This window comes from Tachysurus vachellii, chromosome 15 (assembly GCF_030014155.1).
Source record: "Tachysurus vachellii isolate PV-2020 chromosome 15, HZAU_Pvac_v1, whole genome shotgun sequence".
In the NCBI taxonomy this organism is placed as follows: Eukaryota; Metazoa; Chordata; class Actinopteri; order Siluriformes; family Bagridae; genus Tachysurus; species Tachysurus vachellii.
The window spans coordinates 18,641,051-18,654,702 of NC_083474.1; the positions used below are offsets into that span (position 1 = coordinate 18,641,051).

Consider the following 13,652-nt stretch of genomic DNA (forward strand, 5'->3'; position numbering starts at 1 on the left):
TGGATTAGCATTGTGTAACGGTATTCAAGGACAAAGGAACTTGGGAAACATTATTTAAAAAGTATTAGTTTTTAGAAACACTATTTTCTGTTGTTTTTATTCATTCATTCATTCATTCATCTTCTACCGCTTATCCGAACTATCTCGGGTCACGGGGAGCCTGTGCCTATCTCAGGCGTCATCGGGCATCAAGGCAGGATACACCCTGGACGGAGTGCCAACCCATCGCAGGGCACACACACACACACTCTCATTCACTCACACAATCACACACTACGGACAATTTTCCAGAGATGCCAATCAACCTACCATGCATGTCTTTGGACCGGAGGAGGAAACCGGAGTACCCGGAGGAAACCCCCGAGGCACGGGGAGAACATGCAAACTCCACACACACAAGGTGGAGGCGGGAATCGAACCCCCAACCCTGGAGGTGTGAGGCGAACGACTGCTGTGATGCTAACCACTAAGCCACCGTGCCCGCCTGTTGTTTTTATTAATTTATTAATTTCTATATTTTGTTTTTAATTCGTCTAGCTCCTTGGATAACAAATACAAAATGAAATTCACCCACAATAGCCTAGCTAGAGTCTTATTTATATTAAGATTGATTTTTTTAATCCTGACCAGTCTTGTGTGCAGTATGTTAGGGAATTATTTTTGCACCCACCCTCCTCCACACTAATGGAAACGATGGAGCTGCTAAACTCCAGCCCCTCCTCTCCGTTGGAGTTCACAGCCCTGGCTGCGCACTGAACACGTGATCCTGCCTGGAAATACACAGAGTCCAGCGTGATGCGTTTGGACGAGGTGAAAAAGGTCTCGAAGTCCACTTCCCTCATAGGAGTGGTTACACCATCGGGCCCAGCGGGGGCGCTAACAAGCCAGCGGTAACGGGTCAGCGTGTTGTTGATGTGTTCGCTTGCACAGATGAAGCCGGTGCGCTCGAAGTTGGGGTACTTGGGATTGCAAGCCTGAAAAAAAAAAAAAAGAAAAAAACAGACAAAATATTCTGAGAAACCGGAGCCAAGTTTCAGAGGATGAAAGTTTCAGAGGATGAAAGATAATTAAAGGGAGATACTTTAAGAGCTAAGAAGCCTTCTGCCAAAACATATGGTCTGGCACTCTGTGAAAAGTTCATAAAACTGTTACTGCTGCTTTATTGTGTGTAAGCAGCATAATGAGCTGTATATAAAAATAACAACCCTCACCGGGCAATGCAAAGTTATTAGCGGATTGGATCGAATCGGAAAACATGTCAAATCCGAATCGGATTGGATCCGATCCGGTGTTTCGGGTCAACGTGAATCTAAATGTTCACATCAGTAAAATCAATGGAACTCAAGTAGCATTAGTAAAATAAGAAAAAAGGAAAAGAAAGAAAGAAAGAAAGAAAGATGAACAAAAAGGAATGAAGAAGAATCTATAATCTATGTGCATTTAACATCAAAACGCTCTTTAGTAATCAAACAGAAGAATAAACAGGTTAAACTAATCAGAAAACTGACATGATAGGAATTTTAATGAGTGATATGGAAAAAGGTACGCACGATAAAAGGCCAGTTTTCTGAAGATCAGAGCGTGCATCCTGTAGCGTTAACATTAATTGTTTATTTATTTATTTATTTTTTTACAAATTTACAGAGGTATGAAGATTATTGTGATGCACTGTGATACGGATGACAGGGTAGTGAGGGTGACTGATGCTGCGAATGTAGTGAAAGAGATATTGAGTGATGTATAATATGTAAGCAAATGTAAGAAAGATAAACTGTGAGAGGTGACGGGTTTGTGAATACGGTACACATGGCAACGCTGATGACCATGATAAAGCTGATGGGATTGCAAGAATGACATTCGGTGATGCCTCAGATGAGGTAGCGATAAAAGTACACATGGCGACGTCAACGACGGTGACGCAGATGATGGTAAGAATGATATTAAGTGATGGAGATGAAAAGGTAGTCAGCGTAAATATAGAGTTATATGCAGTAGATGGCAGGTGAAATAAAATATACATGAGGGATGAGGCTACACATGGCGACAAGAGTGATAGTGACGCAGATAATGGCAAGAATGACATGAAGCAATCCATCGATGAGGATATAGTGAGATTCGGTAAGATTGATCCCACATTCTGTACAGATACAGAATTCAATACACAGCACCACACAGCTGATAGCATATAGAATTCAATACACACTGTGACACAGAGGACTGGGTAGCCAGCGGGCGGTCGGCTCACTGGGGCACCGATAGGGTTATCGTAATGCAGCAATGACATGACTACTGGCACAGAAGGGAACGTCACATCTGCCATGCTGTTTCCCTCCTCGATGTAGATGATAGCCTTGGTCATCTGTATAAATACAAAGACAAATGCTTAGCAAATCGTTTCTGACAAACACGTTGATTTATTTTTATTGAACAGCAGTTCCAGCTACACAGTTACTATAGCAACAACTTACACAGGAGCTTGTTTTTTCCAGAGACGACACGAATTGATTTTAAACATACACTCCGCAGCATTAAACACGATATCAGGCATGTCCGTCAAATCACACGGCGTGAGCCTTGATATAAAATCGTTAGAGACGGGGGACTCGAGTCATATGACTTGACTCGAGTCAGATTTAATTCGCAAATTTGAGACTTGAGACTTGCTTGACAAATATTAAAAAAAGACTCGGCTTGACTTTGACTTGACATTCATGACTTGAGACTTGACTCGGACTTGAGGTAAATGACTCAGAGATGGGGGACTCGACTTGACCCGAGTCAGAGTTGAGTCACAAATTTGAGACTTGCTTGACAAATATTAAAAAAAGACTCGACTTGACTTTGACTTGACATTCATGACTTGAGACTTGACTCGGACTTGAGGTTAATGACTCAGAGATGGGGGACTCGACTTGACCCGAGTCAGAGTTAAGTCACAAATTTGAGACTTGCTTGACAAATATTAAAAAAGACTCGACTTGACTTTGACTTGACATTCATGACTTGAGACGACTCGGACTTGAGGTAAATGACTCAGAGATGGGGGACTCGACTTGACCCGAGTCAGAGTTAAGTCACAAATTTGAGACTTGCTTGACAAATATTAAAAAAAGACTCGACTTGACTTTGACTTGACATTCATGACTTGAGTCTTACTTGTGACTTGCACATGTGTGACTTACTCCCACCTCTAAAAACCATACTGTACCAACATATAAAGGTCATTCAAGAATACACCAAGTATTCTTGTTTCTTATGGAAGCGTTATACGGTGTTGAGAATACTCTGTGCTTTCAAGCTTTAAATAACAATTCTTAATCTAAATTAAATGTGTAATTTGTGCAAACTGTTCAGCGAGCACCTGAATCTCAGCCACCATGTTCTCATCGGGTTTCAGGTGGACCATGAACGCTTCCCTCATTTCACGCACGCCGTCGTACAGGATCTCAACTTCCACCGTGTGTTCAGTTTCTCCTTCCTTGAATTCAATATCTGGGGAAGATGTGAAGTGCAAATTGGAAATCAGTCATGCAAAATATACACCTTAATGTGAACTCGCTTACTGCTGATCTGCTGATATTTACGGACCTGTGCTACATCATCCGTTACAGCTACGCAGCGCTGTCAAGATCGACTTTTAAATAATTCAAAGTTACTTTAAATTATGCAAACCTGACAAGAGTTTTCGACAAATCTACAAAATGGGTAAACAGGGACTGGGTAGTTTTTTGCTGTGCTTACTCTGAAACTCTCAGCTTTTCCCTAGACAAATTACACTTCGTCATAGACGTCACAGCTGGTGTTTTGAACATTTTGTTGTGCCTTGTATTTCTGTTGCATTCATTTCACCCTCATGTTCTGTTAGTATATAGAGACATGTATTTCATAATGCAGAATCTAAACCTTTGAAGCTCCAGAGATCTATAATTCCCTTATTACAATGGTCTGGATAAGGAACTAATATCCATCCATCCATTCATTTTCAGTAGCACTTATCCTACACAGGGACCCTGGAGTCTATCCCAGAGGACCTTGGGGAAAACCCTGAATGATGCGTCAACCTATCTCAAGGCACAATCTTATACTGTACACACACGCCATTCAAACACTATGGACAATTTAGAGATGCCAATCAGCCTACAACACATGTCTTTGGACTGGTGGGGGAAACAATAGAACCCTGAGGAAATCCCTGAAGCACCGGGAGAGCACGCAAACTCCATGCCCTCATGGTGGAGATAAGAATTGAACTCCCAACCTGGGAGGTGTGAGGGTTGTTGAATGGTGTTGATAGACATTACCTTTTAACGCTTAATCTTTATCGACCAGTTTAAATGGTCTAATTTACATACATCCATTATCTATTTTGTTGTGCACTTCAACACTTGACTTTCGACCAGGCTCATGAATGCTTTTTAATCCCATTCAATCCCTCTCTTATGTGAGAGCCGTGGCGACAAAGAGCCGTGTGAGCAACCTGTACATTCCCATGTTAATATGCGTGGCCTTTCTTTGTCTCTCAGGCTGCATGAATTAAAGGGGTGGTAAAACACGATTTCACTTTTCTAACTTTAGCTAGTGTGTAATGTTCCTGTTTGAGCATAAACAACATCTGCAAAGTTACAATGTTCAAAGTTTTAAGCAAAGGGAGATATTTGCTTTTAAAGAAATCCATTTCTAAGGACTACAGCAAACGGCCGGTAAGGACTACACGACATTCCTCCAGGGTTGCTGACGTCACTAACCCCGATATTTACATAAACCTCTCCTCCGAGAATACTAAATAAGACTACTGGTAAAGGTAAGGGGCGTGACGTTGCCGAAAAACGTGCACTAGGCAGTTAGCGAATCACAACACACTGGGCCACAGCTAACCAATCAAAGCCCATTGCTATTTTTGACGGACTGGCTTCATAGAACCCGGAAACCATCAGACCGTTTTACAAGGAGGGACAGAGCGGTGTAGAATAAAGGTAAAATATCTGAAAGATAATGCAATTTTTTAAAAAAACGAAGCATGAACACATGTTACAGTGCACCGGACAAACACAATCAAGCCTTCAAAAAAAACGTGTTTTACCACCCATTTAAAGTATTAAAAGTTAAAAAAAAAAAAAAGCATGCCTGCTATCACATCACCACTTTTCTCCTGATGCATGTCTATTCTGAGGTTTTTATTTTTTTTTAAAATAATTGCACTTTTCTGTCCATTTTTATTTAAAAGAAAATGTATTTAGTCATGTTGTCATGTCACAAATCACAGGATGGTAATTATTTAAATAAATAAATAAATAAATAAATAAATGCAAACGCCTTTGTCCTCTCACCACATTTGCTTTCAGTGAAATAATTTAGACAAATGCATGTGAGCTGCAAAGAAGAAAGAATTTATCAGTTATTCTATTTCTACTGTATTTTTACAAAGTGCACAGCTTCGGTCAGGCGAAATAATTCAATGGAACCAGACATAGACCGCGGTCTTCCAGTTGACAACCCATGATTTATAGCCCCAGCAGTGTATAAAATCTTAAAACAAAACAAAACAAAAAAAAAAACGATTCACTTCTTGTTTCAGTGTCTCTTCCCAAGCTAAAGGTTTGAACTGTGTTAAAATCTCACACTGATTCAGTTGAGACTTGAATCTATGAACCATGTGTATGTACGTTTGATTTCTCTCACCCTGTGATATCGGGTGATAATCCACTCCGGATGTCGCTGAGCCGTCCTTAGTGTGCACTCTCACCACCGACACTTTGGAGGTGTCTCCAACTCGCAGCACTGGCACCTTCACCACAGACACTTGCCCGGATTCACTGGGTTCACTCACGCTGAACTTGGTAAGCCCAAACCTGATGATGGCCTCTGTGGGAGAGACGGTGCACAGAAGGCATATGTGAAATCTTTATCGGCGTCAACACTTCTTATAAAACATCTCGGTTACTCTGAGGCTTCTCAAAAGTGCTTAAAGCCAAAATCCATCTAAAATGAAGATGAGACTAAAAGAGCAAAAAGGTTCTCTTCATTCTCTGTGTAGTGTCGGTGTGTTAAATATTTTAGAAATGCATTTACAAAAAAAAAACAAAAAAAAAAAGAATGCCATAGTTTATACTATATCAGGGCTCTCAAGTTTTGAAGACAGGCAAGAGTGACATTTCCAGTACAAAGTATTTGTTCAATTTCCATTTATTATGTGTGTGTGTGTGTGTGTGTGTGAGAGAGAGAGAGAGAGAGAGAGAGAGAAAGAGAGAGAGAGAGAGAGAGAGAGAGAGAGATTATGACTGGTGTTGCTTATTGTAAGTGTTTGTTGCCTTTTTGGACGCATTTGTAATGTTGCTCCCATTTAAAACAGTTCAGCACAAGCCCAGACATTTTTAGGGTCATGATTGAGGACAATGTCCCGTCCAGAGACGAGCTGTTTCGTGTTGAGGTTTTGTTCAAACCGACCATCAAAAATACCCTCTCTAATGTGTGTGTAAATATATATATATATATATATATATATATATATATATATATATATTTTTTTTTTTTTTATTGGTTGTTGTGTTAAATCTTACTCAGATACAATAATGCTATTTTCTGATTGGCTATTGTGTAGCCTCTTTTTTTGATTGGCTGATAAGTGTCAGGCTCGACTAAGAACTCCAGGGGAGTTTGATTCCTGCTCAGTTCCATAGAGACATCGGTGCGGACAGATACATTTTGGGCGCTGAGGCTTATTAAATATATGATAAATAGTCAAAAAGTTTTTCTGCGTGACAAATACGATGTGTGGCGGGAGAGCGGGAGAAAAGACCCAAATGCGTGACTGTCACTCTCAATGCGTGACTCTTGACAGCCCTGCTATATATACACAGTTAATATACCTGAACTTACTGACACTAAAAATCTCCTTCAATGCATCAACTAATTAAAACGTTTTTTTCTTAATTTTGAACTGATTTGTTTATTATAAGTCTTATAAGATTTTTTTGTATTCACCTTACATATCCTTTTGAACTAGCTCTTAAGGATACAGAAAAATAATCTTCAGAGCAATCAAGAATTCCGAAGAACTGTGATATAATGCATAATATATACCACCAGGACCTTTATAGATGATCATAATAGACTGTGGATAAATCTAACATTGGGATTCAAAGGAGCTTTCAGCTAAACCGCTGCTCACATTCACCCACAGGCTTGTGCGTTTTTCAGCTTCAAACGTCTCTTTAATATCATCAGCAAATAATAGAGTTCATAACTACAACCTCTTTTGTCAGCTCACTCGTGCCAGAAAGGATAAACTTCTGCAAAGGTAACAAGAGGTGATGATGTGTCTGTGAGGGTTCGCAGAGTTGAACTTGGTAATTAAAGCTGTCAGAATTCACTGGAGTTAATACCAGGCATGGAAACTGTCAGGAATCTAGGATGGTAGAACTCCACATACAGTCACTGTTGGCTACACGTAGTGATGATGGACTATCAGAGTAATTCATAGTGAATTTACAGCTGCGTGAAAGAAAACTGGCACATACTCGGACAGATCTTTCACACCGTTGGAGAATAAATATTTCAAAGCTGTTGGAAAAGACTGCAGTTAATAGAAAATCCATACTGAAAAGATCTACTACAGTAGAGCTTGAGTTGTACCATAATAACGCTAAAGCTATCATTAACGAGTCTCGTATTAATTGGACTTTCTGTGGTAGTGTGCACAGATGCCCAAAATCATTAGCATGCTAATTACCACAGACCGAATGTATTACTTTATTGATCTATTTAGTAAGTGGAAACTTTGCTGATTACTAGCGTCCACGCTTACGGCTAAACGGCTAAAGAGCTTTGCCTCAGGGCATCACGACAGACTGGTATTAATCCAGAAACATAGCATTAACAACCCTCCTGTTTAGGTACCAACTTCACATAATGAGTTTTGAACCAGCAAGCTTCAGAGTTTTCACGATCGCTTTCGTGATACTAAAAATCGGATTAAAATCGTTTCTCAAAGCAATCTTATCCGGTCGATTCCACGGCCTTTGCGTTCAGGAAACCGGTAGACAAAACAGACTACCGCTATTCCTCTTATTCGTTGAAACCGATAACCATAGATGTTGTTCCACATAAACTCACAGAAGGAAAAGAGGAAAAACAGAACAGCGCTCGAGCCGAGAGCGAAATTTAAAACAAACCGAGTGCTCGTGTGCAGTGGAAAGAAACTAATTTGCCCCGTCTGACTAAACAAATATTAATGTACTGAATAATATGGACTGAATATGAAATTCCCAATTAATACATAACTGTTAAAAGTGGCCTGTCAGAGAATCATGAATAAGAATCGTGATCTAAATTCTAAGGAAAAAAAATATTTGAGTCATGTGAGTTTTGACAAGAACCATAAAACCTTACAGTATATCACCATGTCTTGCTTTTCCATTTCGCCTTTCGGCACACAAATTGACTCACATTAGGATCTGATACAAGGTAGGAATGCAGATACAGAGCTCTTAAAGTGCGGATCATGGGACAAAAAGTAGCTTGTTGGTAGACCAGGGCCCGTAATCATAAAGATTGTAAGAATGATCTCAGAGAGCTCCTAATCTAGCTTTAAAATGTCTAACTAGGAATCTTAAGAGTGATTCAGGTGAACTCAGTGATCTCAGAGCAACTCTGAGCAAAGAAAATACAACAACTTTTATCTTAAAGAGGAGGCGGGGCTTAACCCTGTTACTAGGTGATACATGGTTTTGAAGACTGTGATTGGTTGTCTGATAGAAAACTAGGAGAGCTTTTAAAATCTGGTCTATTATAAGCCTTCACTTTGTCTCTATGTTAAGACATTTGAGTTTATATCGTGTAGGGATTACGTTCGTGATTTTCGCGATCATATTTTACAGATGTTATAAATGTAATAAATGTAATGTAAATGTAAACATCTCCGACACAGAGCAGAAATGTCATCGAGACAAATTATATCAATTCTTCTGTTATGGCATTTCAGCTCTGTGTCTGAGATGTTACCTCTAATATGATTGGTCACAAAAATAATCCCCACACGATCTAATCTGTATCATCTTATTACCTCACTATCATTATTAAATATTATATACAACACATTTCTTCTCCCTCTTCACCTTTCATCTTCTCCTCTGCTAAAGAAACTCTTAATCCTCTTAAAAGTCCTGACTACTCCTAACCCTTTGACCCTTTAAGGGTTAAGATGCTTAATGAATAACTTTTATCTTTACTAGAATCTTCTCTTTAATCTTAAAGGGGAAACGTCAACATTTCTAAGAATTTTCTTACAATTTCATTACTAGGAGAAACTATTTGCACTAAGAATTTTTATGAATACAGGCCCTGGAATATTAACTCAAATCCATACTGTCAGTAGAATTATATACCCAATTCCTTTACCTCATACTATCACACACACACACACACACACACAAAAAAAACCCTGGCTATTATTATGCTTATTAGTAATATTACTACACCGCAAGCAACCAGGTATTGGAGCACTATGCTCTCTTTTTGCTTTCCATTCTGGTGCTTCGGTCTGGAAAGATACGAGTGCAGAGATTTCGACTTACTGTCAGCATCATCCTTAATCTTGACCAGTGTCTCATTTCGAGCTCCTATAGACGCCCCGAACGGAGACTCGCTTTTAGGGCTTCCCAGGACCAGCCTGAGCTCCTCTACCTCCTCGTGCTCCGTGTCATCGACTAGAACGAGAGTACAAGGCTTCTCCACTTCCCCTAAACACAAACAAACGCAGTCAGAAAGTCAATACCAGTTTTAACAAGCAAGCAAGAAGTCTAAGGTACTTATAGAATGAAAACGTCAAAATTCTGTCCAACTCTATTTCTTAATTGTTTTTCAGTAATGTCCAAATTAGGTATTAAGAACCATTTGGTCTTTAGCTGATTTCAATTGAGTAGATTATTTAAAGGTAGGGTCTCCGTTGTTTGAGAAATGCTTCAGAAAACTGCGTTGGGCCGCCAAACAAAACAAAAACAAAACTAACGTGTAGCCAATGAGCAGAAAGGGGCGGGTCTTGTCAATATGGGCGGAGAAAGTGTTCAGTGCGCATGTGTGACATTAGCAGAAAGCGGTTTTAACATTGACATGGAGGATAAAAACAAAGAAAGAAAGCGAAGAAAGGCTTACGATAAGGTAAGAAGTAGGACGTGTTAATATAGGATCAGCTTTCCAGCGCTGGAGAGAACTGAAGGAGCGGGAAGTTGGTCACATATTCACAAATTAGAGTTTCCTGAGTCAATAACTCCTGAGCTAAACACTGTTACTACACAAATAACACCTCTTTTCTATTGTAGTAATGTAGAGAGGCAGCTACAACCGTGTTTTGTGTAGTAACAGTGTTTAGCTCAAGAGTTATTGACTCGTGAGACTCCAATCTGTGAATATGTGACCAACTTTACTTAAGACGCCGAGGCGCTTTTTTCCTTCTCGATAGGAGAGTAACGTTGGTTTTGTTTTGTTACACAGAACTAATATATGCCTTTGTCCTTTACATGATTATGCTTGTGTGTCATTTTTGCTTGTTTGTTTATCTGCAATCGTATTGTTCTTCCCTTCAGCTATGATAAAGACACATTTCTTTCCATTAGTTGCCTGGGTTACATATGTATGTGTGGGCGGAGCCATCAATACAGGGGTGGGACCCATTTGGGTTAGGGGCGTGTTTGTTTTGGTGATTTTATATGTCAACATTGGCTTTCAAACAACGGAGACCCTACTTTTAAGGGACCCTGAAAACAGCACACAATGAAATCAGATTGAATGTTAATCCAAATTTTTACATTTTTTTTTAATCCTAATAAAATCTGACCATCTATTGCACACCATTCTTTAAAGATTCAAAGTAAGAAAGCTGATTTCTGACTGACTTCTGTGTCAACTTACTAGGATATACTGATGTAAAACTCTTCCATGGTTGAATATGTTTCAACCTGATTATTAAGATAAGATAACGTTAAACTCTCTCTGTGTCTGAATTCGTTGAATAAAATTGAACAGCCGTGCTACTGACCTGGTAGGAACGTGATAACTGAAGCGTCCGTGTTGGGTCTCTCGTTGAAGTCCATCATGACCTGAGCAGAACCCTGACGGCTGTAGCAGCGCACGCTGGACCTGTATCTCAGATCTCCACTGCGGTAAATGATAGCCGTAATCTTTCCGTCGTTCTCTTTACCTGTGTATGTAGCGTCTCGGAACTGTACCTTTGGCACTGTGCAATTAATTCGGATCATTTGTTAGAAGAAATGTACAAAGGATAAGGAGAAAGAATTACGGAATAGGAGTTTTCCAAGCACACTTGGGATATCACACAGAGATAATGGAGATCACTTACAATCTGAAACCGAGTCGTTGATGAACACGGTGGCTTTGCTCGGCTCTCCCAGAATGCCGTTCATGGGCATGCGGAGGACGAGCTCGAACTTCTCGGGTCCCTCCAGCACGGGCTGACCCAGGTCATCCAGAATGGTGATGCGGACCGTCTGCATGCTGACGCCTGGTGCAAAGTCCAGGTTCTTACTGATTCCTACGTAATCCTCACCAGCTGCAGCAAACAGTGAGATAGTGGAATAGAATCCATTATTCCTCACCAATTATCCCTCGAACATTATTATTCACTTATTTACCAGTAAATAAACTTAAACATTTTAGATTCGAAGGGACATTTTTATTTTTTGGTAAAATCTCATAATAAATTGCATAAAAGTCTGGAACAGGTTCAGCACTCCTCAAATAAATGATTATTGTCATTATCATTAATTATCATTAATTATTATTATTATTATTATTATTATTATTATTATTATTATTATTATTATTATTATTATTATGCACTATCCCAATCAACAATATTTACAACATGTATACTAATTCTTTAACAATAATAACAAACATATTATAACAATACTACTACTACTACTACTATTACTACTACTACTAATCATACTAATAATAATAATAATAATTATAATAATAATAATAAAAGTATTATTATTGGTATTGGTATTGGTATTGGTATTATTATTATTATTATTATTATTATTATTATTATTATTATTATTATTATTATTATTATTGTTATAACAATAATAAAAGTATTATTGTTATTGTTATTATTGTTTACATTTAAAGGCTTTCCAAAAGGTTATTAGGGCAAATAAATAATTAATTAACACAACACAATTTCTAAGAAATTAATAATTCATCCAATCCTTTAATATAATCACTAAATATATAAATTAAAATACTATTACTACTACTAATATTAATAATACAGGTTCATCACTCCACAGATAGCTATAGCGACAAGAGTAAAATTAAACTATTAAATAAGAAATATTTTAATAAGAATAAGCATTATTATAATTATTATTATTATTATTATTATTATTATTATTATTATACTTTTACTAATAATATTTCATTTCACTACAACAATCACAGAAACATAGATTTATTTGTAATAAATGTATGAATTCCTTGGTACAAATCAAAGATGCTCAAAAGCAATTTCCATATTTGATTTTGAACATACCACAAATTATATAAAGTAAAATTATATATATATATATATATATATATATATATATATATATATATATATATATATATATATATATATATATATGTGTGTATTCACACTTAAGGCAACTGATCACTCTGGAGGATTTTTGTGATAATTAAACCAAATGTTCGGAGGCTTAGCATTTTATTCCTGCGTGACAGGATGCAGGTGACAACGACATGCTCTGTTGATTTTCTGTACAGAATATTCATGCTTGTGTGAATGACACTTTTTTCTACGCCAGGGTGTAATTTACAGTTGTCATTTCTCTCATATGAAAGAATACAGAACCTTCACTGACTGATAACAGAAACAGACTATTTTACCAATGAACCCGAAAGGAAAAAAAAGATTACTAAAAAAAGATACAAAAATAAAAAAATAAAAAAATAAAAAATCCATTAATCAGTGTGTTTTAAGAGATTTTAACACTTTCTGCTTTTCCTTTCTGGCACCTGATATTTCAGCTTTGAAGTTATGACTGAGTTATTCATTTGCTCAGCTTTGTGCTCTGTATTGTTTGTAGTGTACTCTTTAATCTTTCAATTTTTTCCTCAAGCCTGCAGTGTGTGTGTGTGCGTGCGTGTGTGTGTGAATGCGTGTGTGTGTGTGTGTGTGTACCATTAGATTATATACTGCAAAGGCAATATTTACTCTAGTAGGAGAGCAATAAGCCCGTAAAAGTTCAGTCCCAGACACAAAAAGGGATAAAGGCTACAAACGGAAAAAAGAAACGTATTAACACACCCAGAAGGTTATCATGAAAAAAGCAAATCTTAGATTCACTTGAACTAAAGAGTTATATTTTACCTACAGCAGCTTTTTACCTTTATTCCTCTTTTATTCCTTGCATTATTGTATTCAGACCGACAAGTCAAGGTTTTCTTAGTCTCCTGTTTGGTTGACGACTGTATGCTGTACGTCAATAGACTGGATTCCTGTGTATTTTATTTATTTCAGTTTAAAGCATCTAATTAAATTCATCAGATGCTGTGACCACTTTAATATTATTAGTCAGAAATATTTACTGTTAAATTCTTGCATATATTTAAAAGCAGCAACTCTTTGA

General features: G+C 37.9%; 1 protein-coding gene across 1 annotated transcript in view; it reads right to left on the reverse strand.

The window, feature by feature from the left end:
* The window catches only part of frem2b (FRAS1 related extracellular matrix 2b), a 113,131-nt gene that overhangs the window by 17,823 nt on the left and 81,656 nt on the right, over positions 1-13,652 (reverse strand). Inside the window, exons 8-14 of the mRNA XM_060888077.1 lie at positions 11,354-11,563; positions 11,033-11,230; positions 9,573-9,737; positions 5,680-5,862; positions 3,362-3,492; positions 2,204-2,359; positions 671-974 (exon numbers count right to left, since the gene is read on the reverse strand). Coding sequence (XP_060744060.1) covers positions 671-974; positions 2,204-2,359; positions 3,362-3,492; positions 5,680-5,862; positions 9,573-9,737; positions 11,033-11,230; positions 11,354-11,563 — 1,347 coding nt within the window. The remainder of the gene's footprint in view (positions 1-670; positions 975-2,203; positions 2,360-3,361; positions 3,493-5,679; positions 5,863-9,572; positions 9,738-11,032; positions 11,231-11,353; positions 11,564-13,652) is intronic.